At 40.8% G+C, this 23400-nt stretch overlaps 1 protein-coding gene across 1 annotated transcript; it reads right to left on the bottom strand.

The window, feature by feature from the left end:
* Positions 1-12930: 12930 nt before the first annotated feature.
* PNO1 (partner of NOB1 homolog) lies at positions 12931-23201 on the bottom strand. Its single transcript, XM_075203929.1, has 7 exons — positions 22943-23201; positions 21585-21734; positions 19296-19379; positions 16276-16336; positions 15735-15852; positions 13737-13807; positions 12931-13299 (listed from the first exon to the last, which is right to left on the bottom strand). Exons 1-7 carry the CDS (start codon positions 23099-23101, stop codon positions 13232-13234), a joined length of 711 nt encoding a protein of 236 aa, XP_075060030.1. The 5' UTR covers positions 23102-23201; the 3' UTR covers positions 12931-13231.
* Between the last annotated feature and the right edge of the window lie 199 nt (positions 23202-23400).

The following is a 23400-nucleotide window of genomic DNA, read 5'->3' as shown; positions in this document are numbered from 1 at the left end:
ATTCTGCAGTGTGTATGTATCAGACCGCTACCTTAGCCAGTGGTGCTCTTGCTGTAATTTAGAATTTGGTGCTGGCTTGTGAATGCTGCTGGTCGGATCATGCTCTGGGATCACGTTAGAGGTCATAGGCTGCAAAAATGAAGGAACAGGTTGTGTACTTGCACAAAGACTTTTAGCTGTCCTTTCTAAAAGGAAACTTTGGTTACGCTGAAACTGTTACACGTGGTTCAGAAATGGAGGCTGAGTTGGATCCCAAACAGCTGAAGGGCACCAGTAGTAGGTAAGTCACTAAATATTGGCATGCTTTACATTTTATTTTTTTTAATAGTTAGTAAGTTCTATTTTCTACTTTTGAAGAGTTTGACAAGATGAAAGACTGCAAGATACAGAGGAGTATGTGAGCCTGTGATGAACCTTTAATAAAAGGAGTGGAAGGAATGTTTTGTGCAGCATGCAACTCTCAAACAAAAGAGAAAAAGCAGCCGCCAGAGCAATATAAAAATCTAATAGTTGATGAGACAGGCGTTTGTCACTAAGAAAGATATGGGGCCTGCAGGAGGCCTAGGTTTCAAATAAGAATAGATTTGGAAGTCATGTGAGTAATCACCAACAGATGGAGAGGACTCCAATAATGAATTGGGGAAAATCAAGGAGTCCCCTAGAATTGTTTTTTCCTTTATATCAAGTAGTAAAGGATAAGGTTTTGTAGGATTAAACACAAGTGTATAAGCATCAACCCAACTAAGGCAAGTTGGATCATATATGATTTTGATGATGATGATGAGGTCCAGAAGTCGCAAGTCTGTCTTCTAGATATTGTCTATTAAGGATAGGTGCTTAGAGACCACATGGAAAGAAAGATGGAGAGTTGTTTTACAAAGTCTCATGTTTCCTCATCAATTACACTGAAGTCTGGAGTGATTATGACCTCAGTAGTGAGAACTGTTAGATTGTTGTGTGACACTTTATACAGATGTCCCAACAGAAAGCAAGTAGACAGCTTATGTTAAAAAGCACTGAGGTTTTGCAAAAAAGGCATTGAATATGTGTATTAAGCCTCTGAATACAATTGTATTCAGCTAAGGCAATGGCATCAACAGTGGTGGCTAGTGCACTTGGGCAAATTTCCATTTGCTGGAGCATTGCTTTTCACAGATAAATTGGACACTGTTCTACATACGTCTTTGGGGCTAGGTCTAACCACTTGCCACAGGATAGGTCTAAATACCATTATTTGGGTAATCAACACTTGTTGAGATATGAGTAGCTATAAGTCTGGGAGGCATTATGGGAAACAGAATATCTGGACCTCCACTGAACAATCCTTTAGTGTCTTTAAGAACAAAGAAAGAAAGTCAAATCGAAGAACTTGGCAATAACTATTACCAAAAACGTGCCTCAGTACCAGTAGGAAGCAGAACCGCACATTATGCAGGGACATGTTACCACTCCATCACAGATTAATGGGTGCTGAATATTGTAAGAAATGGATACAAGATATTATCATCACTACCCCAAAACAAATCCATTTGTTCAGTCTGAAGTTCCATCTACCAGGGTGGAATTTGTAGCCCTACAAGACTGTTTTCAAACATTGATACAGTCCCATGCAATTTGCCTTCTTTGCCTACTGGAACAAGAGGTTTTTTTCCCCCTCGACTCTTCCGTATCAGAAAAACAGGGTCCTTTCACACCATTCTTTATTTGAAAAGGCTCAACCAGTTTGTCCATACTAGGCATTTCCTTATGGAATCTAAAATCCATTATGTCCATGAGCAAGGGTTTTTTTTCACATCCATAGATCTGTTCATCACAGTAAGTTTCTCAGCTTTTGTGTACTGGGTGAAGACTTCCAGTTCCCTTGTCTGCCCTTTTGATTGGCAACATATCTGAGGACATTTACCAAAGTGCTAGTCTCACTCAGCTGAACTGAAGAAAAAAAAGGTCAAATTATGTCTTTATTTGGACAACATTCTTGTGGGAAATTTGTAAGTTGTTAGTTGCAAGACTGCTTAAGTAATGCTATTTCTGAATCCGTATGGCTGGATTGTGAACAAACTTAAGTCATCATATTCCTTCACAAAATATTCAATTCCTGTGTGTCTAAATAGACACTATGCAGAACAATGCTATGCACAGGTAAGGTGTATCAAAATCCATTCCCTTGAATGTCAGCTGAAGACTCAAACACGTTTTAATAAAAGTCTGAGATTACTGGGGATGTTCTCAGTCACCATGGGAACAATTCTGTGGTCAATAGGGCAAACCCAAGATCTCCAATTGAAGCTCATAAGATTATGGAACTGCAAAAAGGTTTGATTAAAAAGACGATTATAACAGAAGATATCTACCTTACAGGTTGGGGAACTCGCCTTCAAGCAGTGGCGGATCCAGGGGGGGCTTGCTGCTGACGGCTGCACACGGTGCAGGTCCGTTCAGCATTGACAGTGTGCTGCCCGGCTGCTCTGATTGTGTTTTAAACACAATCAGAGCAGCGGGACAGCACACTGCCAATGCTGAATGGACCTGCACATACTGTGCAGCGGTCAGCAGCCTTAGAAATTAGAAAGGGGGCGGGGCCTAAATCCCCCCCCCCCCTAAAATCGCCCCGGGTAGAGCAGTTGCCTAGATCCGCCCCTGCCTTCAAGGGCAAGTAGCGAAAAGGAAGTGGTCTTGAATATAGGCATATCTTCATGTAAACATCTATGGAAAAGTGATTCAGCAGTTTAATTCCTATCTGAAAGGAAAGTATCTCAGAGGACTGAATAGTGGTAGCCTACATAAATTCACAAGGGGCACCAAAAGTCAAGTCTTGATGATGGAAATAAAGAATGATCAGAAAAGAATTGTTACGAGGCGGCGGCGGTGACTCGCTTCCTGGTCTCCCCGAAGTCTCGGCCGTCACCTTGACGACCGGGACGTCGCTTCCAGTCGTGACCCGGCCGTTGCCAAGGCAACGGCCGGACGCTTCCTCTTCACCGCCGCGTCCCGGCAATGAATGAATGCCGGGCGCATGCGCAAATTGGCCCCACCAGCCTGCGGGCTAATTTATGAAATAAATTAATTTTATGAAGGGGGCTGTGTGACTTCAGATCCAGGCTCTGATTGGCTGCTTGTACTATTTAAGGCAGGGAGGGCTTAGCCTCCCTGCCGGTTATAGCTTCCAGATTCCTGTGTTGCTGCCTGCTGCTGTACTCTTGGTGTTAAGCCTTTGGATTGTTGCCTGCCGTGTATGACCCCTGCATGTTTCCTGGATTTGTCTTTTGCCTGTGCCCTTGACCTTTTGGCCTGTACCTCCGTTTCTGCTGATTTGCCCGTGACCTCGACCCTTAGCGTGTTTCCTGACAATTCTTCCTAGCAAGTGACCCCTGACCTCGGCCTGTTCTTTGGAATTGCTGTCTGCCAATTACCCTCTGCTCCTGGGTTCCCCGCAGCTGGTACACGCCACACGACCCTCTGTAGTCTGCAGCCAAGTCTGTCCCCATCACTAGGGGCTCCAGTGAACACCTGACTGTCAGAGTAGACTTCGGGTGGTGGTGTACTGGTTGGAGGGGTTCCTGACAAAAATCTGATGAAGCTTTCAGCATTATATATAGCAGGAGAACAGAACGTAGTAGCAGATTACTTCACCAGAAAGCATATTCATCCAGGAGAGTGGTCGCTCTCTACCATGAGGTGTTCCAGCTACTAGTGGAAAGGTATGGATGTCACGGCAATAAGACGAAATGCAAAGGTTCCCAGATATTTCACTCGAAACGGATCCAGAAGCAGAAAGGACAGATGAATTAACTATTCCATGGGCATTTCAGATGCGGTATGTCTTCTTTCCACTGATCACTCACATGCTAAGACAGGTCTGAAAGAAAATGACAGAAGTGTTTGCAATCCTTCCATTCTGGCCTTGCCATCTGTGGTTGCCAGTGGCCTGGGAAATGCTCAGAGAACAGCCGTGACCTCTACCTCTCTATCCAGATCCATTGTCCTATTCTGCATCCGGATCCAGAGAAGTTGGCTTTGATGAGATGGAAATTGAGCAGAACCAGCTCAGAACAAAAGGGGTGACAGAAATGGTAATCAATATCCTTTTACAGGCAAGAAAGAAGGATTCTTCAGGTTTCTATTAAAGTCTATTACAGAATCTACAAGAAATTGAATTCCTGGTGTGGCACCAGATTCAAGTCATTAGAAGCCACCATTCTGCAGATGCAGGATTTCCTCCAGGGTGGACTCGGCAAAGACCATGCAGCTTTCATTCTTAAGGTACACATGTCATCTCTGAGCATTTTCTTAAACACCAAGTTAGCCTCACAAGATTTGATTGAGGTTCTTTCAAACCGTAAAGAGGATTCATCCATAAGACCTTTTGTGGCCACCTGGGACCTTAATTTACTTATAAATGCCCTAATTACTTTTGAACATCTGCAGAAAGTCTCCTTGAGATGGAAGCACTAAATATTGTTTTCTTGATAGCAATTCCCTCTGCTCGGAGAGTGGGAGAGTTACAAGGTCTATGATGGAAATAACATAGTCTCAATGTCTGCTTAGACCAGGGGTAGGCAACCTACGGCTCTCCAGGTGTTTGTGAAACTACAAATCCCAGCATGCCTTGCCACCTATCTGCTGGTTATCTACTGGCAAAGCATGCTGGGACTTGTAGTTTCACAAAGCACCTGGAGAGCCGCAGGTTGCCTACCCCTGGCTTAGACAAAGTGATATTCTGAACCAATCCACAATTTCTACTGAGGATAAAATCTAGATTCCACCTTAATTGGGAAATAATGCTGCAATATTTTTATCAACATACAAAAGATGAAAATGAAAAAAATCTACATGCATTAGTTCTAGTGAGAGCAGTTTCCATATATCTAGAACAGAAGGAATCTGAAAGACAGAACAGCTCCTTGTGCTCACAACTGGGCCCAGTAGAGGGCATGATCCCTCTAAGCAAACTGTCTCTAAGTGGATTGGAGAAGCTAGTAATGGTTGCAAGGTGCCAGAGATCCTCAGGTCCCACTCAAGTCAAGCAGTGACAATATCTGAGGCAAGCAAGGCTCTGGTCTCTGTGCTGCAGCTCTACAAAGCAGCTGGATGGTTATCTTTTCATACTTTCACAAGTCATTATCATCTGGATATCCTATCCACCTTGGACGGTCAGTTTGGTAGAGAAGTTCTTAGTTCAGCTTCCAAATAAATATTTAATTTGCAGCATACCTGGCTGAGTTTTGTTTATTATGGGACATACCCTGTTGTATAAGCCTTGGTACATCCAATAGTTATGACTTGTATTGTGTTTGTTTCAGAAAAAAACTTGGGAAATAACTCTGACACAGGGGAATATGAGGAACTACCCGTTTCTCCCTAATCAGACAAAGGAAGCTACCTATAGTTATGGCTGCCATGGAGTATCTCTAAGAAAATGAATTAACTGTAAGAATCCATTCTTTTCTATGTATCTGCATATACCCACTAGAATCATTGTTTCTATTGCTACCAAAAATTTAATAATTTCATATATATTAAGAAATATCCAGTGAGTTTTAAAATGCTAGTAAAAGATTCATATCAAATGTGTGATATAATTCTGTTCAAAAAATAATTCCTTATAATTATAGCCACGGAGCCAGAAATGTGATACAAACATTAAACTGTTTATTACAGCGAAAACATAGTCCAGGTCACGCACAATAAAGATAGACCAGTTCAGGCTTGATAAATCAATGGACTTCCAGGCATGAGCCAAACATCAGGTACGTTTCCATGAGATAAGGTACAGGTGAGTAGCAGGAGCTGGCTAAAAGGATATCCACAGACACAGCAAATAACAAAGCAGGTAATCCAGGGACAAACAAACATTAACAGACTCAGGAACATCAATGACCAACACATGAACCTGGGAGAAGCTGGCATAAGAAATGAGAAACACAGGTGTGCAATAATGAGGAGCAAAGATTAACTCCTACCAGTGAGTAGAAAATGTCCAAAGGAAAGGAGCAGCACCTCTAGCGGCATGGCGGTACTGCATCCAGGAACAGGACAAAGGCAGACACCAACATTACCCCCCCCCCCCCCTCCCTTTTAAATGAGCGGATTCCATATGCTCCCACAAAGATTCCATTCAGGCTCTTTTCTTCCTCCGTTTTTTTCTTCCTCTGAGAACTTCTGTAAAAAAACCATTGAGCCCTTTTCCAAAGGGGTGCAGGCACGACACAATTCTTTGAAATCACAAGAAAAATTGGCAAGCTCATCAACTAAGTCTCTAGGAACAGCAAATTAGGTTTCAGAGTCTGAGTCCCAGCCTAAAGTCAGATCTGAACTTTTTATTTTATGACCAGATAATGATACATCCATGAAGCTGGCAACCAAAGTTGGTGTCTGTTGTGGCTGATGCAGACTAGGAAGTACTTTTCCCTTCTGGTTAATTTTACTCTTTGCAGACATGAAAGGACAGATTGAGGCCATGTGCACAGATTTATGAATTAACTCGGAAACTGATACAAAGGTTGAAGTTGAGGTGTGAATTGGAACAGAGGATTCATGAACAGATGATTTGATGGAGGATGGAGAATATTTTTGACAAACAGCATTAACAAAATCTACAGTGTTATAGATAATAGGATCATCGGAATTAAGAAGGGAGAAGGCCCAATTCTGTGGCTCCCCTCTAAAACTCATGATTACTGAACCCACTTGGTTAAATTGGTCGGCAAAGTAATCTGGAGATTCTTGAAACTGTTTCATGGAAAGTTGAAGTACCGTAATAAACTGTTTGATGTCTCCATCAAAGAAGAGTGGAGGAGGATCTGATGACTCAGAAGAGGCTTCTGGGAGCTGTGGCTCAATAGCAGACTCTGAAGAGTTCCCGACTTGTGCAGCTGGGCACACCTGATAGAAAGCCTGAACTGGGCATACCACTCAGACTGGACAGCACTGTGAGAAGCCTCAGAGCAGACAGCACCAAGTGGCAACTTGGGCTGAACCGCATGGAATGGCAATATCTCTGGAGCGGAATGGAGAGACAGGGCCCCCTCTGGAGCAGGACGGAAGGTCAGCGCCCCCTTTGGAGCAGACAATGTCTCTGGAACAGAGACAGAAGCTTGCAACTCGGAACTGGAGCCAAAGGCTGAAGACTTGGGACTGGAAACAGAGGCTGGAGACTCAGCACTGGAGACAATGGCAGGAGACCCAGGACTGGAGGCAGAGGATGGCATCTCAGAGCTGGAGGCAGACATGTTGCAGGAGAAAACAAATGGAAACAATTGTAGTAAAAGTTCCAGAGGTAAAAAGAAGCAGAATCTTTCAGACGGCTCCAAAACTCTTTTATTGGCTGGTCATTCTGTTATGGTTCTTTTCAAAAACGAATTCCTTATAATTATAGCCACAGAGCCAGAAATGTGATACAAACATTAAACTGTTTATTACAGTGAAAACATAGTCCAGGTGACGCAGAATAAAGAGAGACCAGTTCAGGCTTGATAAATCAATGGACTTCCAGGTATAGCAAAACAGCAGGTAACTTAACTGAAGCCAGATCACAGCAATAGCCAGGAGTTCTCAAGAACTATAAGTCAGTAGTGTTTCCTGGCATGAAACAGAAATCAGGAAGGTTTCCAGGAGATAAGGTACATGTGAGTTGCAGGAGTTGGCTAAAACAAGGATATCCACAGAAACAGCAAATGACAAAGCAGGTAATCCAGAGACAAACAAACATGACCAACACATGAAGCTGGTATAAGAAATGAGAAACACAGGTGTGCAATAACAAGGAGCAGAGATTAACTCCTACTAGTGAGTAGAAAATTTCCATAGGAAAAGAGCAGGACCTCTGGCGGCATGGAGGTACTGCATCCAGGAACAGGACAATGGCAGAGACCAACGCAATGTCCTAACAATCTGATAGTATTTGTATTTTTACTGTCGTTAACTACTGTTGATTTACTGACATGCTTATCTAGCTTATGCCATTAAAAGTCAAAATTTATGCAGCTATGAATTGGAATGACACAAATGAAATAAATGATTGCATTTATCGTGGTATATACAATAGGTTAAAAGTGTGCACCACAAAAAAAAAAAAAAAGCTTTTATCATAGTAGCAAAATAAAATCAATTGCTGTATATAAAATTAGTGGCAGCATGAATGCCAGTCAGCACATTAAAGAATAAAGATGTTTGTAATACAGCAATGCGAGAGAAAAAAAACATAATAAAAAAAAACCCACTTACATATTATCAAAACAAGATCTTGAAAAGTTACTTTCTGACCTTCGGTTGCTTTTTAAAAGCAAGTTCTCTTTGTGGCAAAACCTTCGATTTGCCAAATCTAGGGTTATGTTGCATACTATACCTAAAATCTTTATCCCATTTATTTGTCCATCGTGTTTGTGTGAAATGTCTACTTAATTGGAGTAAAAATGACAATCACAATGATCTGTATTCTAAATATCATTCATCCCCCGTTTAAGCATTTGTTTTTTACCGACATAAAAACTACCACATTTGCATAGCAGACTGCACCCAAAATGTTTAATGTTTATCAACATAATGTTTCTTAATGCTAACATTGCAAGAAACATTTATCAATAGTAATACTAGCACTTTTTAATTTATCCTGGGTCTCCCAATTTATTGCCCACAAAAGAGCTCTGATCTTTAATAGTTATCAAAGGACTCTCTGACATAGGAGTATTAATATTTGTTTTGTATGTTGCCACAGTGCTCTGCAGTGCCATACAGTAGGAAAAACAGGACATATATAAAACAGGGACAGATACGGTAGACAAAATAAATGCATACATGAAAACAAAGGGTACAGAAGGCCCTGCTTGTTAGAGAGCTCACATTCTAATTGGACGAGGGTACCACTGAAACAAGAGAAGCATTTGGCTCAGAGTGGAGATTATTTACAAATATGAGGGTGCATTAGTGTGAATACTATTGGTGAGACTAAGTACTATTGTGCTCTACTAAAGAGATTGCAATGAGGGAGATTTGAGGGGAGATGGGAAGATAAGTTCTACTTTGGTTGGAATGTTGAAATCATCTAGTATGAGACTACGCAGGTCAAAGGATAGGAAGTAAGTGAGCCAGGCAGCAAAGGTATCAAGGAAACTGGGAAACCTTATCTGGGGGGTGATGCATGACAGCAACATGAAGGTGGAGACTTAAAAGGAAGAGAACGAGAGGATATGATTTGGATGGTGCAGTTTGGACTAAGTAGAATGCCTAGTCCACTATCTTGTCTGGGAATGATGATGAGGGAGATCACAGTTAGAAGAGATTTGCATGAAATGTAAAGTCAGAGGAGGTTAGCCAGGTTTCTGTAATGACAAGGAGGTTGCAGGGTTTATTTATGAATGAATGCGAGTTTTTTACAAAGATCTGGCATTCCAAAGCGCACAGGAGAAGGGAAGAGAGGGTAGTGGATATGCTTGGTGGGATTGGAAGTACTACGAGACGGATGGAAAGTTTGTTGAAACGAGGAGTGTGAGGAGATAGTGGGGATTGCATGGGGCTCAGAGTTAGATGAGAAATCTCCAGCAGCCATGAGAAGGAGCAGGGTGAGAAATAGGACATGAGAGTATGATTTGTAAGTGTGAGGTTTATTTCTATTTATGTAGGCCGGTGAGTGTAGTGGGTGCAGGAAACAAAAAAGTAAAACAAAAATCAGAGACTGAAGTAGCGAAGGGAAAAAAATAATAATAAGGGACGGAGAAATAGAATGCAGGACTGAGAAGAGGAGATTAGAGACAAGTGTGGTGAAAGTGAATAGGAGAAAGAGAAAGATTGTAAATTGAGTAGGTTCATGATGTGAAATATGTGGATTAACTAGCGTAGGTAATGATAGAATGGAAAGGAGTAATTGATCCAGGGCAATGGAGGTAGTGGATTGTTTATCTCTCCTCGGCTGATGTTAAGCGGTTTCTGTATCTCAGACACGATGTCCAGGATGCTGACAGTTGGGTGCAGAGGGTCCAGCAGTCAAACAGAGATGGCAACAGCAATCACAACTGAGCTCAGAGGGCAGCTGAACAGAGATTGAAACAGCAATGACAGTTGAGATCAATGACTCCAGCAGCTGAACAGAGATGGTAGTTAAATAAATCCTGAACAGCCTTGTCTTTAGTGTGAAGTCCATCCTCAGCGCTACTGTGACATTTTCCTACAGTAACAACAAATATCCAATGCTTTATTTTTGTATAACCTATATTTGTGTGTATAACACACACATTAAAACCACTGAAGAGTGAAGTGAATAACATTGATGATATCCTTACAATGGCACCTGTCAACAAGTGGGATATATTAGGCAGCAAGTGACAGTCCTTGAAGATGATGTGTTGGAAGCAGGAAAAGTGGGCAAGTGTAAGGGTCTTAGCTTCTTAGACAAGGGGCCAAATTGTGATGGCTAGACGACTGGGTCAGAGCATCTCCAAAATGGTAGCTCTTGTGGTGTGTTTCTGGGATTCAGTGGTACCTATCAAAAGTGGTCCAAGGAAGGACAGCCAGTGAACTGGCAACAGTGTCATGGACGGCCAAGGCTCATTGATGTGCATGGGGGAGTAAAGACTAGCCCGTCTTGTACAATCCCACAGAAGAGCTACTGTAGGACAAATTGCTGAAAAAGTTAATGCTGGCTATGGTAGGTGTCAGAACACACAGTGCATCGCTGCTTGCTATACAGCCACAGACCGGTCAGATTGCCCAGGCAGACCACTGTCCACTGTCCACTGCCGAAAGAGCCCATAATGGGCACATGAGTGCAGGAACTGGAGCATGAAGCAATGGAAGAAGGTAGCCTGGTCTGATGAATCACATATTCTTTTACATAATGTGGATGGCCATGTGCATGTGCATCATTTTCCTGGGGAAGAGATGGCACCAGGATGCACTATTGGAAGAAAGGAAACCAGCAAATGCAGTATGATGCTCTTGGCAATGTTCTGCTGGGACACCCTAGGTCCTGGCATTCATGTAGATGTTACTTTTGGCCCCACATACCTGAACATTATTGCAGACCAAGTACACACCTTCATGACAATGTTACTCCCTGATGGCAGTAGCCTCTTTCAGCAGGATAATGCACACTACAAAAATTGTTCATGAATGGTTTGAGGAACATGTCAAAGAGTTCAAGGTGTTGACTTGGCTTCCAAATTTCCCATATCTCAATTCGATCGAGCATCTGTGCGATGTGCTGGAAAAACAAGTCCAAGCTATGAAGCCCACTTAACTTACAGCACATAAAGAATCTGCAGCCAACATCTTGGTGCCAGATACCACAGGACACCTTCAGAGATCTTGTGAAGTCCATAACTCAGCAGGTCAGAGCTGTTTTGGTGACACAAGGGGGACCTACAGAATATTAGGCAGGTTGTTTTAATGTTGTGTCTGATTAGTGGAAGCAGTTTTGACTTCCAAATGTGGTCTCACCAGAATACCTTTAATTTGTATTTTAAGATGTTGCATTCCAACATTTATTTTTTTTTAATTGGAAACTGCTTTAAAGGAAAATATCTTAATTTTACTGGGTACTTAATCTGCAGATAATCTTATCCCATCCTATTGAGTGTCACATTGTTTCTTTTTAGTACAAAAATATATTTAAACATTCTCTGTCTGATTTACTTCATGATTACTCTCTAGTGTCAAAGCCTATATTATCATTAATGTTAGATTGCAACTTTAGTTCTGCTTCTCAAACAAGGACACAAAAGAACATTTGGCAAACACCAAGTTGGAGGTCAACACTAACCACACCTCAAACAGCACTCTAAGCTCACAAAATAAAATCGTTCTTAGAAAAAAAAAAAAAAAAAGTGTCTGTTAAATTAAACATAAAACAATAAATAAATGCTAGACCTAAACCTTGCTTGTCCAAGATGTTGCCACTGCTCATGTTGAGTGGGCACTCAGGATCTCTAGCACCTTAGCCCCAATACTCTTGTACACCTGTATATAATAACTTCTCTAACTCATCTGGAAATGGCTTGTTTGGAAGGAGTATATCTTTTCTGAGGCCCAGGTGTAACCACAAACAGTTTTTCTGTGTTTCTGAATCCTTCTGTCCTGGACAGACATATGACATTTGCTCTCACCAAGTTCAATAAATTGTTTTATTTTGGTTTTTTTACACTATGAACAGAAAGATGGCAGTACAACCTGCTAGTTGATATGGAACATAGAGCCAATCCAAAACTGCTTCCTAAGGTAGTGTCTAAGCATCACTATATCTGAATAGCTATGAAAACATGGCTCTTCAAACCACAGCACTTACAATTCTCTGACTCTGGGTCAGACATGAAGGTGTTTAGTAGAAAGTAGAGCCACAAAGGATCTAATGAAGGTTTAAATCATCTTCAAGGCTTGAAAGAAGTAAATAACTAAATCTTCTGAGGCTAACTTAGTATCTAGAGAAACACTTAGAGCAGACATATGTACCTAGAGTGTAGATAAAAACATGACCTTTGCGGAGACCATCTTGAAAGAAGTCAGATGCCCCTCCCAGCCCAGCTAGCCCCTGAGTCCAAGGCTGTTCCTTGAGCATCTCTTGGTCTTCAAGAAACCACAGACAGCAAGGCCAAATAGGAATAATTGCTATCAGTGGATAGAATTCACAGACAACATGTAGAAGCAAACTTGTGCCTCTTCAATTTCAATGTGCAAAAAGTGGCTAATGACTTTGCCAAGGAAGAATAGAACACACAGAAAAATCCCCCAGCACACTGCTATAGCCAGCAAAGGAGCTGCCATTTCTACTGTAAATAAAAATGCAAAAGTTTTAGTTGCACACATTTGCAAATGTATGTTAAAGCCACCCGCCACTCCACGTCGCTTTTGCCAATAGGGTGGACCTAACTCTAAACAATGAGAGTCCCATATATTTGGGCCATACATATATGTAAACAGTTTAATAACGTGTGCAGAAAGAAATAAACCAGAAAATAATTTATTGCAATTAAATGTTCATCATACATCTGTAGCCACACCATTAATCCATTAACAAGTCAATGTTTAGGATATGGAGGCTGCCCACATGGCAACAAAGGGTTATCCCTACAATCCTTTAGTATCAAGTCTTTACTTCCACACCACTGGGGGAGAGCAAATGTGTGACTTGTGTAATTTGGCCAGATCGTTAACCATTGGCTAAAAGATCTTGCAGTGTAGATATAAGGACATCAGTGGAGCGTGGGTATCTGCAGTATTCTGTTATAGCAGCCATATTACAGGGTTAAAATCGATCCGCTGCTCTGCTTGCCACTGCCCGTATGTTTCCATATACTTTAGATGGTGGGCTTCCTGTGGGGTTGAGGAAAAGAGATGGTTAACTTTTGGAATGCATAAGCTTAATATTATGAAAATAACCAGTTACATGTATTTAATCTGATACAAGAAGATTGTGGTGTCAACAATCCTTTACACCAGTGATAGCAACAGACAGCCCTCTGAGCCTTCACCTGCCGCCCCCAGCTCCTTCCCGAATTATTGTCAGATATGTTTATTATAGCTTGTAACACTTGTTTAAAATGTCTGCTGATAGGTTATTATAGGTGTCAATCTTTGATTAAATGTACGGTTTTAACTTGTTACCAAGAACAAGGGTAATGCGTGGTCCCTTTTAAGGTTAGAGGACCGCACTATGATTGTGGACATGCAAGGAACAAAGCTAGGGTCAGATCACCTTTCTTTCTCCGTGAAAATATCCAGACCAGGCAAACAGTGGAACCAACACTTACCCAGAATGAGGTTACAAATCGCTGTTCTTGCCATCTTGATGTTTTGAAATGATCCCAGAATATGTATTTTTCTGTAATAAAACAAAACCAACTAATTGTTACAATAATTTAACACAAAATTGCTACTTTGCATTATTTGAGTCACGATTATAATTTTAAAAAAAACAACCCCATAAGCAACCAGTGACTTTACTAACATGGTGGAATTGCTTTGACTTTATTCTCCCAACAGTTAGCCAATAGTCCCAGTCCCAGCTATCCAGCATTACTACTTAACATAGGGAGGTTTTCGAATATAATAATGCAGCGCAAACATTGGGGAATTCAGAAACAGTGGGCTACATGGACAAGATGGTATAATCCAAAGTATTGAAATACATGCTTTGAAAATATGTATCACTATTTTTACTGCTTTTCTCTATACTCCAGTTTAGAGAGTACCCTCCATTTAAAATTAAGGTAAGCAGCTGAATGTTTTCTTTTACATGGTGAATAATGAAAACATTATACTAGTTGCTGAGCTCTGACTGTAGAAGAGAAAGGTCGGAAGAAAGTAAACTAGACAGCTGGGAATTGTAGTAGCCAAGGTATGAATAAAGAAGAAATCCTTATTAGTTTCAACAGAACACCATACAGTCAGAATGTATGAAAACACAATGATTGTGTATACAGGTATGTGATCTATTATCCAGAATGCTTGGGACCCCACAATTTGTAGCACTCCCTAAAAGTAGTAGAACACATGTAAAAATTGCTCTTTCCCTACACCACCCTGGAATTAAATGGTTTAGCAGAGCTCCTTATAGTAACTACAGCAGGTAACAATTGGTGGTCACGTCTGCGTATACAACAAAGTCACCAAACTGCAGCAATCATTTATATTTTCCTTTCTGGTTTTCAAATAAGATCCAATATATATATTTATGTGGCTTTTGCAATTACAGCCTCTGGATCATCTTAACTTAATGTGTCTTTTCTCTATGTAAGCAGAAGTCATTAAAGTCCTTGAGGTTTATAAATTATACATTATGTTTTTTGTAACTTTGACACTATCCCAAATATTCCTGTGTAATCAGATATAACAGATTTTCAACTGGACAGACCTACGGAAGGAAGATATGTTCAATATGGAACCAGCATTTTAAACTCGTATGCCCACATTTAATGTCTTGGTTTAAAAGTCGAACATAACGAACAATATAAACATCAGACAATGTCCAAGGGATCGTCAGTAACATATTTAACACAGATATCTATGACAAAGGAGTTCTCTCAAACAATGACAATTTTCCCTTTAAAGTATATTTAATTGGACAGCATAATTAAAAGTGTCTTTCCACCCAACTATTATATTTTCCTATTTAGTGGGCAGGGCCCGCTATGTGAAAACAAGCTACTTACCTTCCCAGCTTCATCTCCATGTTGCTGTACTTAGCAGGTGCAATGATTACTATGCCGGAGGTACCGCTTAGTAACCCGATAGAAATTGAGCTCATCGTGCCATTCTATGTGCACTGGTTATAACAGTCTGAAGCGGTCATGAATAAAAGGACAATGCATATCAAGGCGAGCTCAATTTCTGTCTTGTTACAATACATGCATTCCTACATTCCATCACTATACAGAAGCCATTCAATGTAGATCTAGCGCATGTATTGTATAGAGATTTTGCCAGGTACAATGGTCATCACCCTGCTTTATCACTGAAAGTAATATCAGTATACGATTACAGTAAGCTTAACTCCACCCTTCCCCAATCTCTCCTTATGTCCTTCTGTCTTTAAACCTTTTATTTACACTACATCCAAATTATTCTGAATATGCTATATGGTAAGGTTCATAACTTTTTTTTTTTTTTTTTTAACTTTAAATACAAATTATGCCTTGTATAACATATATACAGATCTATTGCTGTTACTAACCTCATCTTACTATGAATACTAATATAACTGCTCAATGTATATTAGCCCTTTGCATGGTACCACAGCATATACTTACGCGTCTGCAAGAACTATTCTGGTTTTTGTTACGTTTTCAATGGTGAACTTTGTTTTTCCTCCTTTTCCAGCTATTCTGCCAATTGCACGGGAGAGATGATCCCCTTTCAGCGGCTTAACTGGAAAGGGAAGAAGTCAGGAAATTATGTTATTTAAACTCAATACTGATGAAGTAAGAAACACAAGGCAAAGATTTCAAAGTGACCTGGGCAACAGGTTAGTGGCGGATTATGGCAGACAATAGTGTTTGTTTAGTTATCGACAGAGAGTTAACACGAAACAAGACTTTTTTTTATTTATTTTAGCAATATTTTGTCGGCTTAACACAATCACTCAGTTTGAGCTTCAATGAGCAAGAAGGGATCACACAGAATGATTTTAAGACCACTATAGTTACAATTAAATTACACAATGAATTTAAATCTAAAATAGATTTCTTCCCTCCTTTTGTAATATACTGGTTTTGCCAACGTATAACAGGCACGTTAAAAAGGGTACATCAACAATGAATTCAGAATTTGAGATCAAGTCACACAACTTACCATCTGTGACTTCAAAAGACTCTAGGAAGAGGTCATCAAGTCGAACTAACGCTAAGGCGTCCTGAAAAACAAATAGACCAAGTCAAATAGGCAGAACAATGCTAGTGTCTTACATTCCAGAGCTTGGAGGTGTATAATGAAGGGGGGGATTAGACTGGACAGGTACCACAGCCATCCAATCAGATGCAGTCTTCACTCACAGTACACGTCCCTGCTACTGCTACAAAGAGAGGGTGCTGGTGTCTAACTGAGCTAAATGGTCTTGCAGGAATACATTTGTTATAATCATATACAAATTGTTAAGCACAGGACAAACTGCAAATACTCTGACCGCACGATATAAAGCAGTGCATATTACAAACAAAATATTAAAGAACCTTCCACCTGCATGGGAGACTGAATGTTGCAATTTATCATTTAGTCCTTTGTACACGTATAGGTCTGGGATTGCTAATCCAGAAGACTGCAAATCCATAGTGTTACAACAAAAGAAGTTAGAATTATAAACTTAATTGTTCCTCAGTAATAATGCCATACAAAATGACTGCAGAATGAGGTACTTTGATTAGAGCCTCATCCTAGGTGATCAGTCACTTAACGAGCAATGTTAAACAAGGGGGGAGGCCAGGGGTATTGACAGTAAATCATTTGTAAGTGTAATTTACTATATTTTAGTCATAGTGCTCAAAATTACAGAAGAGACCCTCATCAGGAAAACCCAAAGTCCCTGCTTTTCCGAATAATAAATTAAATACCTGTATATAAAGTAATCTGAAAAACAAAACAAAAAATGTTCGACAAGGAGAACAGTTCTATATATTACTGGTTCAATTTGGTTTCCAAATTGAGCTATGCACCCTCCTAGGCCGGCTTTCTCCATATGTTCAGTGATGGTGGGTAATGGAGTATTTCCTCACTGACCAGTGACTAAAGATGTACTAATGTTGGACAAAAGTCTCACATGAACAATAGCAAGCAATTTAAACTTGCTGCTCCCCGTATGAGAACCTACCTATGTTTATAGGCAGGGGAGGGCTGGCAAATTTTAGCCCGGGAGACAAAACTCGACTCAGCAGTCTATTTTAATGGGTAAAAAATGCAGGTGGCCCAGTGACCCAGCCCAAGGTAGTTCACTATTGGACCGGCCCAGGGGGCAGATGCCCCCCAGCCCAGCCTTCCCCTGTGTACAGAGCATTTGGAATCTAGGAGGCAGTAAGCAACACCCTCAGACGAGTCTCTACAACAGAGCGATGCGCGTTAGAGAAGCTCCATTCTATTAACCAGCTATTTAATCTGCTTTCCCCAAAGGGATATGACCGATCTCATTCGGGATAGATAGTAATTCAAGTTTATTATCTATCCCAGCAATACCCAGGAGGTCATTTACGTAGTTTGCCATAAAACACATTGGCTTTGCTCCCAGCACACCTTATCACCTATTTTTCCCGCTCTTGGAAGCTGCCACTGCATAGAAGTGTCCCTCGATGTGTGAAGAGGCAGGGAAATCTTTACGACAGTGGGGTTTGCAGTCCAACCTTCAGCCACTTTGGAGACGCCTATTGGTGAGCAGGCGGATTTGAGCTGATGTAGGGGTGGTTCTTGCGCCACTCTGCAAGTTTACCCTCTCCACCCCTTTATCTAATTTCAGTAAACTCTCCATCTAAACTGAAACCCCGTTCCTGCAGTATACTGCAAAATTAGGTGCATCAGTGCGACTACCCGGCACTAAAAATGCTTTATGCCCAGTTGCCCACTACGGACTGTGCAAACCGCTGCTCCTCTGAAAATGTGACCATATGTCTCCATAAACAGACACTGACCAGTGGAAATCCAGATACGATTACGCAAATAGAGGTGCACCATGGGAAACAAGGCTGCGTTTTCACTGCCAAGTGGCCCGTTTGAGCTGTGTAATTCGCCTCCACAACCTTTAATACGCATTGCAGCCAAAAGTTGTCTGATGTTTTGTCCTTAAAGCTTTGTCCCTGACAATGTTTAGTGCTTCTCTTGTTCTGTACTCTAGATAGATTTCTCATGTCACATTTTACTGAAGGATAAGTGTCTAAAATAAGATTGTATTATAATGTGCTAGTGGACTATGGTAGTTTTAGAGTGCTGTGCACAGAGTGTTCCCTCCTTGTTGTCCTTTCTCTGAATCCTGCTGCTCTGCTTTCTTTGTCTGTTGGACCTGTTACTTTCCACACAGGATACGATTTCAATTCCACCACTCACACGTGTGGTGAAATGAAACAGTGGTAAAATCACGTACGTAAGATCAGCAGATGCCCGAAGACAAAGTCCAAAAAGCAGTCATCTGCCAACCAGTGTCGGGCACACCCGAAAAATAATCTGATAAATTCCTCTGGCATTTAGCGAGTTTTGGACGACACACTCTATAAAAATTGGTTACTTTGCGTTATCCCATAGAATGTAAGCTTGCAAGCAGGGCCCTCTTACTTCTGTCTGTTTTACCCAGTATTGTTTATTACTGTATTTGTCCCCAAATGTAAAGCGCTACAGAATTTGCTGGTATGGTACTATATAAATAAATGATAAGGATATGCAACTGTGATCCCTGGCTTACCAATGCTTGTGAGAGGGGAGTGGTATGGAGGAAGCTGAACCAGGAAAGAACATTACATATAAAAAGCTGATAGGATCTATTTAAAACACATGCAACCCCAGCTAGTGCACTGTATGGGCAGCACAGTGGCTTAGTGGTTAGCACTTATGCCTCACAGCACTGGGGTCATGACTTCGATACCAGACCCTTATCTGTGTGGAGTTTGTATGTTTCTCCCCGTGTTTGTGTGGGTTTACTCCCACACTCTAAAAAGACATGCAGTTAGGTTAATTGGCTGCTGACAAAATTAACCCTAGTTAGTGTGTGTTAGGGAATTTAGACAAAGCTCTAATGGGGCCAATCACAAAACTATTCTCTATACAGCACTACGTAATTGGTGACGCTACATAAATGATGAAATGACAATGTTACAGCAGTTACATAGCTATAAACTCACCTCCACCTGGAAACCCATAATAAAGGCTTTGACAAAATCTGCAGCTTTTGTTAGTGCACCAACATCTGACGTCTCTTTACAGGTCTGCAAAAAAGGTGTATTTTATTTTATTAAGTATTTTATTACTTTACTTACATCAACTCGATGGGAGACATTGGAGTTTGTCTTAGATCTCTTCTCTAAGCATAAATACTACATAAGTTATGCAAACCTTCAGTATGACCACGCTGAATAAAGTCTAGATTTGTGCTGATCACAATAACGATATATTCAATCAAAGCCGGACAAAGGGGAAATTAATGAATTTTAGGACTATCAAGAGATTAAATTTCCCTCAGTCTTCAAGACTCTGCACAACTGAGAAGGACTCCACCAACCAATGTCCAAAGAGAAAGAGCACTCCCAGTCACAACAATTTCAATTGAAGCCCATCTCCCCTATATCTGATAAGTGTTTGGATTTTTAAAGAGATTCTATATGCTGCGCAACAATCAGGAGAGTCAACATTTGCATTTATTCATCTGAAAACAGAAGGAAATTAAATTCCATAGAAAATGCCAAAAGGAATCCTTTTACTTCAGACCAGACTACCTGCGGCAATCTCCTGTTTGTATTACTGTCCTGCCAAAGATAGCAGGTTCTGAACAGAACACAATGGCGAAGTTATGTATGATAAAAGGTGTTGAACAGCTACATGCTGCTGTCCTACAAATCTGCTCTACCATAACTCTGCCCAGGAATAAGAAACAATTCAAGTGACTTGGCTCGGACACTGGGTACTGAGAAAAAGGAAAAAACAATGAGAGTTGTGGAAAGCTTCTGCTGATCTCTATGTAAATAAAGTAAACCGGTCTTGACATTAAAAATATTCAGTCTTTTTTTGGGGGGGTAAATGGACAGTGTGGGAAAAATAATCTCTTGAGACCAGTGGAAAAGATAAGGACATTTCTGGGGGAATTATATTTGTAGCGTCAGCATATTTATAGACAACTATAAAGGGTTACCTACAGCCAGAGGGCTTATAAATATCCAGATTCTTCTGTCTTAGGTTTCATTACTGGTTGGGAGAAGCCTCTTGTTTTCAGGAGCCCCCCTTTCCAAGCTGCAAGGACCTGGATCACATTATCCAGACAACATTCTGGAGCAGCTCAACGACTTCTGAGCAGACATCCCAGAACTACTTGCAGGTCCATGTGTATTAATCAGCTGAAATACTTCAATGCTTAGTGACCGTTCACCATACAAAAAGTCTGCTCTGCAAAGAATTTGCAAATATATACATTCGATAATGCTCGCCAGTGTAGTTCTTTCCAAGCATAAATTTGAGCCTCAAGATTTATTAAGGGAGGTTATTTCATTATCTTTAGTTCAGGAAAGTCACTACAATGTTGTAGTCTGTTTGGACTATATCCGGCTTGTTCTGGAATTGATCTTGGAGTATTATTTATACTTTCAAGACTGCTTTTTATTTCAGTATAGTCGAGTCTAGTGATGCTGCTTTTTCAATTTTTGTTAAAAGTGAGCAACGTTATCAATTGTACTTGCATCTGTAGTGATGCAGAGCAACTGTATTGATAGGCTCTTACTCCAAAATTGTTTTAGTCTTATACCCAATATATGAATCACATCTTTGTTTTAAAGGGATCGGTGTAAAGTTTGCTCCAGATAGTCTAAGTACTTGTTCCACCAATTCAAGATATTCAACTGAAGGGGGTCATGCGTGTGCTGTGGCCCACAGGACCACTTCTATGAATGCCTGCATCACTTCAAAGATACTCATGGAGTAGCAGCCGATGAACCTCCAGCTTGTCTTTTTGCTGGCAAGTGCGCAATACTTTGCAAACTGTGGTGTGGAAAAGTACTCCTGCAAATACTATTCCTTTTAGGGAATTCGTTTTAAGGAGGTAATTGAGATTTATCAGTGTATTAGCCAGCCTTGATCATGCAGGTAGGCCTGAACAAAATTCAGATGAAATTGTAGCTCCTCTCCAGTACTGGCTGGTACGAACAAGGCACTAGTGAACATCCTTATTAGGCAGGATTCCATTTAGTCACTAAAAGATAAACCAGAAGGCAGTGCTTTGAATAGCAGATGTTGATCCCTTGATGTTCCAACAGCTGCATGAGGAAATTCTAAATTCTGTATGCAATAAAATACTCAGATAGGCATCACTGAGGCTCAAGGTTACCTAAAGTACTTTTTCAATTTCTATTTTTTCTTTTTAATATACACAACTAAATAAAAAACATGAAATAAGCAAAAGCACACAAAGCCAACACACGCCTCACCTTTATTTCAATGTTTCTCGTTTTCAGGTTAAACCGGACTTGAAGCTGTAAGTGTTCTACAATAGGAGTAAAAATTTTCATCCAGTTTTCTTTCAAGGGGGTGTATCGGTGTGACGGAACAGGGATTTTTCTCATTTCATCTTTGTCTCCCTGTAAAGGGTACATTGTCAGTTGTGTGATTCCAATAGCAGAATGATCTTTTCTTTTTGCTACAATTTGCAATTCCACAAAGCTTAGTATTACAAGTAATTTAAATGTGATGAAATAAATATCCTCATATCTGAACCAGTGTACGGTGTTAAAATAATTTGAGAGAGTGTATACACTCCAACTCTTCCAGATAGGATATGGATTATATTTAAATTTTTTACCTACAGACTAATCCAAAATGGTCCTCCACACTTCTGTGTACTAGTCTCACTCCCTGGCAGCAACAGGCGGAGCTTATGTCTATGCCGCTTCCCTTAGTCTAAGTCATTCACTGGCACTAAGAAGTACACAAAGGGGCATCGTCAAAAGTCCTGCCCATTTCATTCAAGGGAGTGGGTCTACTATTATTAAAACGCAAATATCTCACAACACTGTACAAAATAAGTTGTATATACATGGCAATATAAAAATCAGATTATCTCACAGTTTACAATGTAAAGGTAACAGGAATAGGAACAAGAGAGACAATATAAATGACTTCTATGTACGCGTGACCTTTTGTCACACATGTGCAGTAAAGATTCCGGTTCAGAACCCAAAGTTGTCTTTAGAAAAAGTCATAGCCATAGATTGTAAGCTTGGGAGCAGGGCCTTCTCACCTGTCTGTTTTACTCAGTTTGTTTATTGGTTTACTGTGTTTGTCCCCAAATGTAAACCGCTACAGAATATGTTGGCACTATATAAATAAATGATGATGATGATAGCCAGGACAGCATACTATCGAAAGCGCTGTCCAACAGGACTTTAATAGTAAATTGCTGTGCTAATTCATCTGTCATTGCTGCAATGACAGATAATAATTACCAGGGCAAAAGTGTGATTAATAGTAAATAGGCCCTATAGAGCCTCCAACCTGCAGTATATCTACTGCAGCCAGTCAGGTACTTGTTAAGTTCTAGATTACCCAAATGTATATGGTAATACTTCCATGGCTTAACATAGCTGCCTTTTAAAACAGAGTGTAGTTCTTGTTACTGGATATACTTTTATTCCTCCTTTGCGGTGCCCACAATGGAAGGCATGTTGGGACTTGTGGTTCTTCAGCTAGCAAGGCATGATGGGACTTGTAGTTCCATAGCATCTGGAAACCCACATGTTTACCGTTATCAGGGACAGCTTCTGCCAAGCTATCTGGCCCACACACATACCATTAGCTTGTCCCCAGATATCGGGGGGAAATCCGGCCTTTTCTTGGGCTGCTGCCCGGTCTCCATGGGTCTCTCGTCTGCCGCCCTTCTCTTCCTGCTCTTCTTGGTGGTCACGGTGGTGAAGGCCTCCCCGGAGGTGGCTGCGCTCTCAGTCTCCATCTTGTCTATAGAACTAAGTCACTAAAGTTGGACCCGATTCCTCACTCACCACCACACGTGTAAATCAGCTGCCATCCGGGTACAAAAAGGGGCGTGTCAAGAACATAGAGCCAAAATAGAACGTTTTCAGAATGACGTCACCAAGAAAGCCCCCCAAACGCCATATCCTGTATGTCTGGTGAGCTGCCCTAGCACTGCCTGTACACAATGTCACACATTATATTGCTTTATATTTAAAAAGAACATTGCTCAGACTTTAATCGAATTAATTAACTTGTTACGTATCAAATATATTAGAC

Source organism: Mixophyes fleayi, chromosome 3 (genome assembly GCF_038048845.1).
Source record: "Mixophyes fleayi isolate aMixFle1 chromosome 3, aMixFle1.hap1, whole genome shotgun sequence".
NCBI classification, from domain to species: Eukaryota; Metazoa; Chordata; class Amphibia; order Anura; family Limnodynastidae; genus Mixophyes; species Mixophyes fleayi.
Note: the sequence above shows the minus strand (reverse complement) of the source record. Positions and strands in the feature narration are given on the sequence as shown.

What these genes read in the sequence shown, in the direction of transcription:
- PNO1 (XM_075203929.1), bottom strand. Translation starts at nt 23,101, where the DNA reads ATGGAGACTGAGAGCGCAGCCACCTCCGGGGAGGCCTTCACCACCGTG. An exon ending in TTATGGGTTTCCAGGTGGAG is followed by an intron (nt 16,337 to 19,295) that starts GTGAGTTTATAG and finishes TTTGTTTTTCAG; the next exon opens with GACGCCTTAGCGTTAGTTCG. An exon ending in AGAATAGTTCTTGCAGACGC is followed by an intron (nt 13,808 to 15,734) that starts GTAAGTATATGC and finishes GTTTTATTACAG; the next exon opens with AAAAATACATATTCTGGGAT.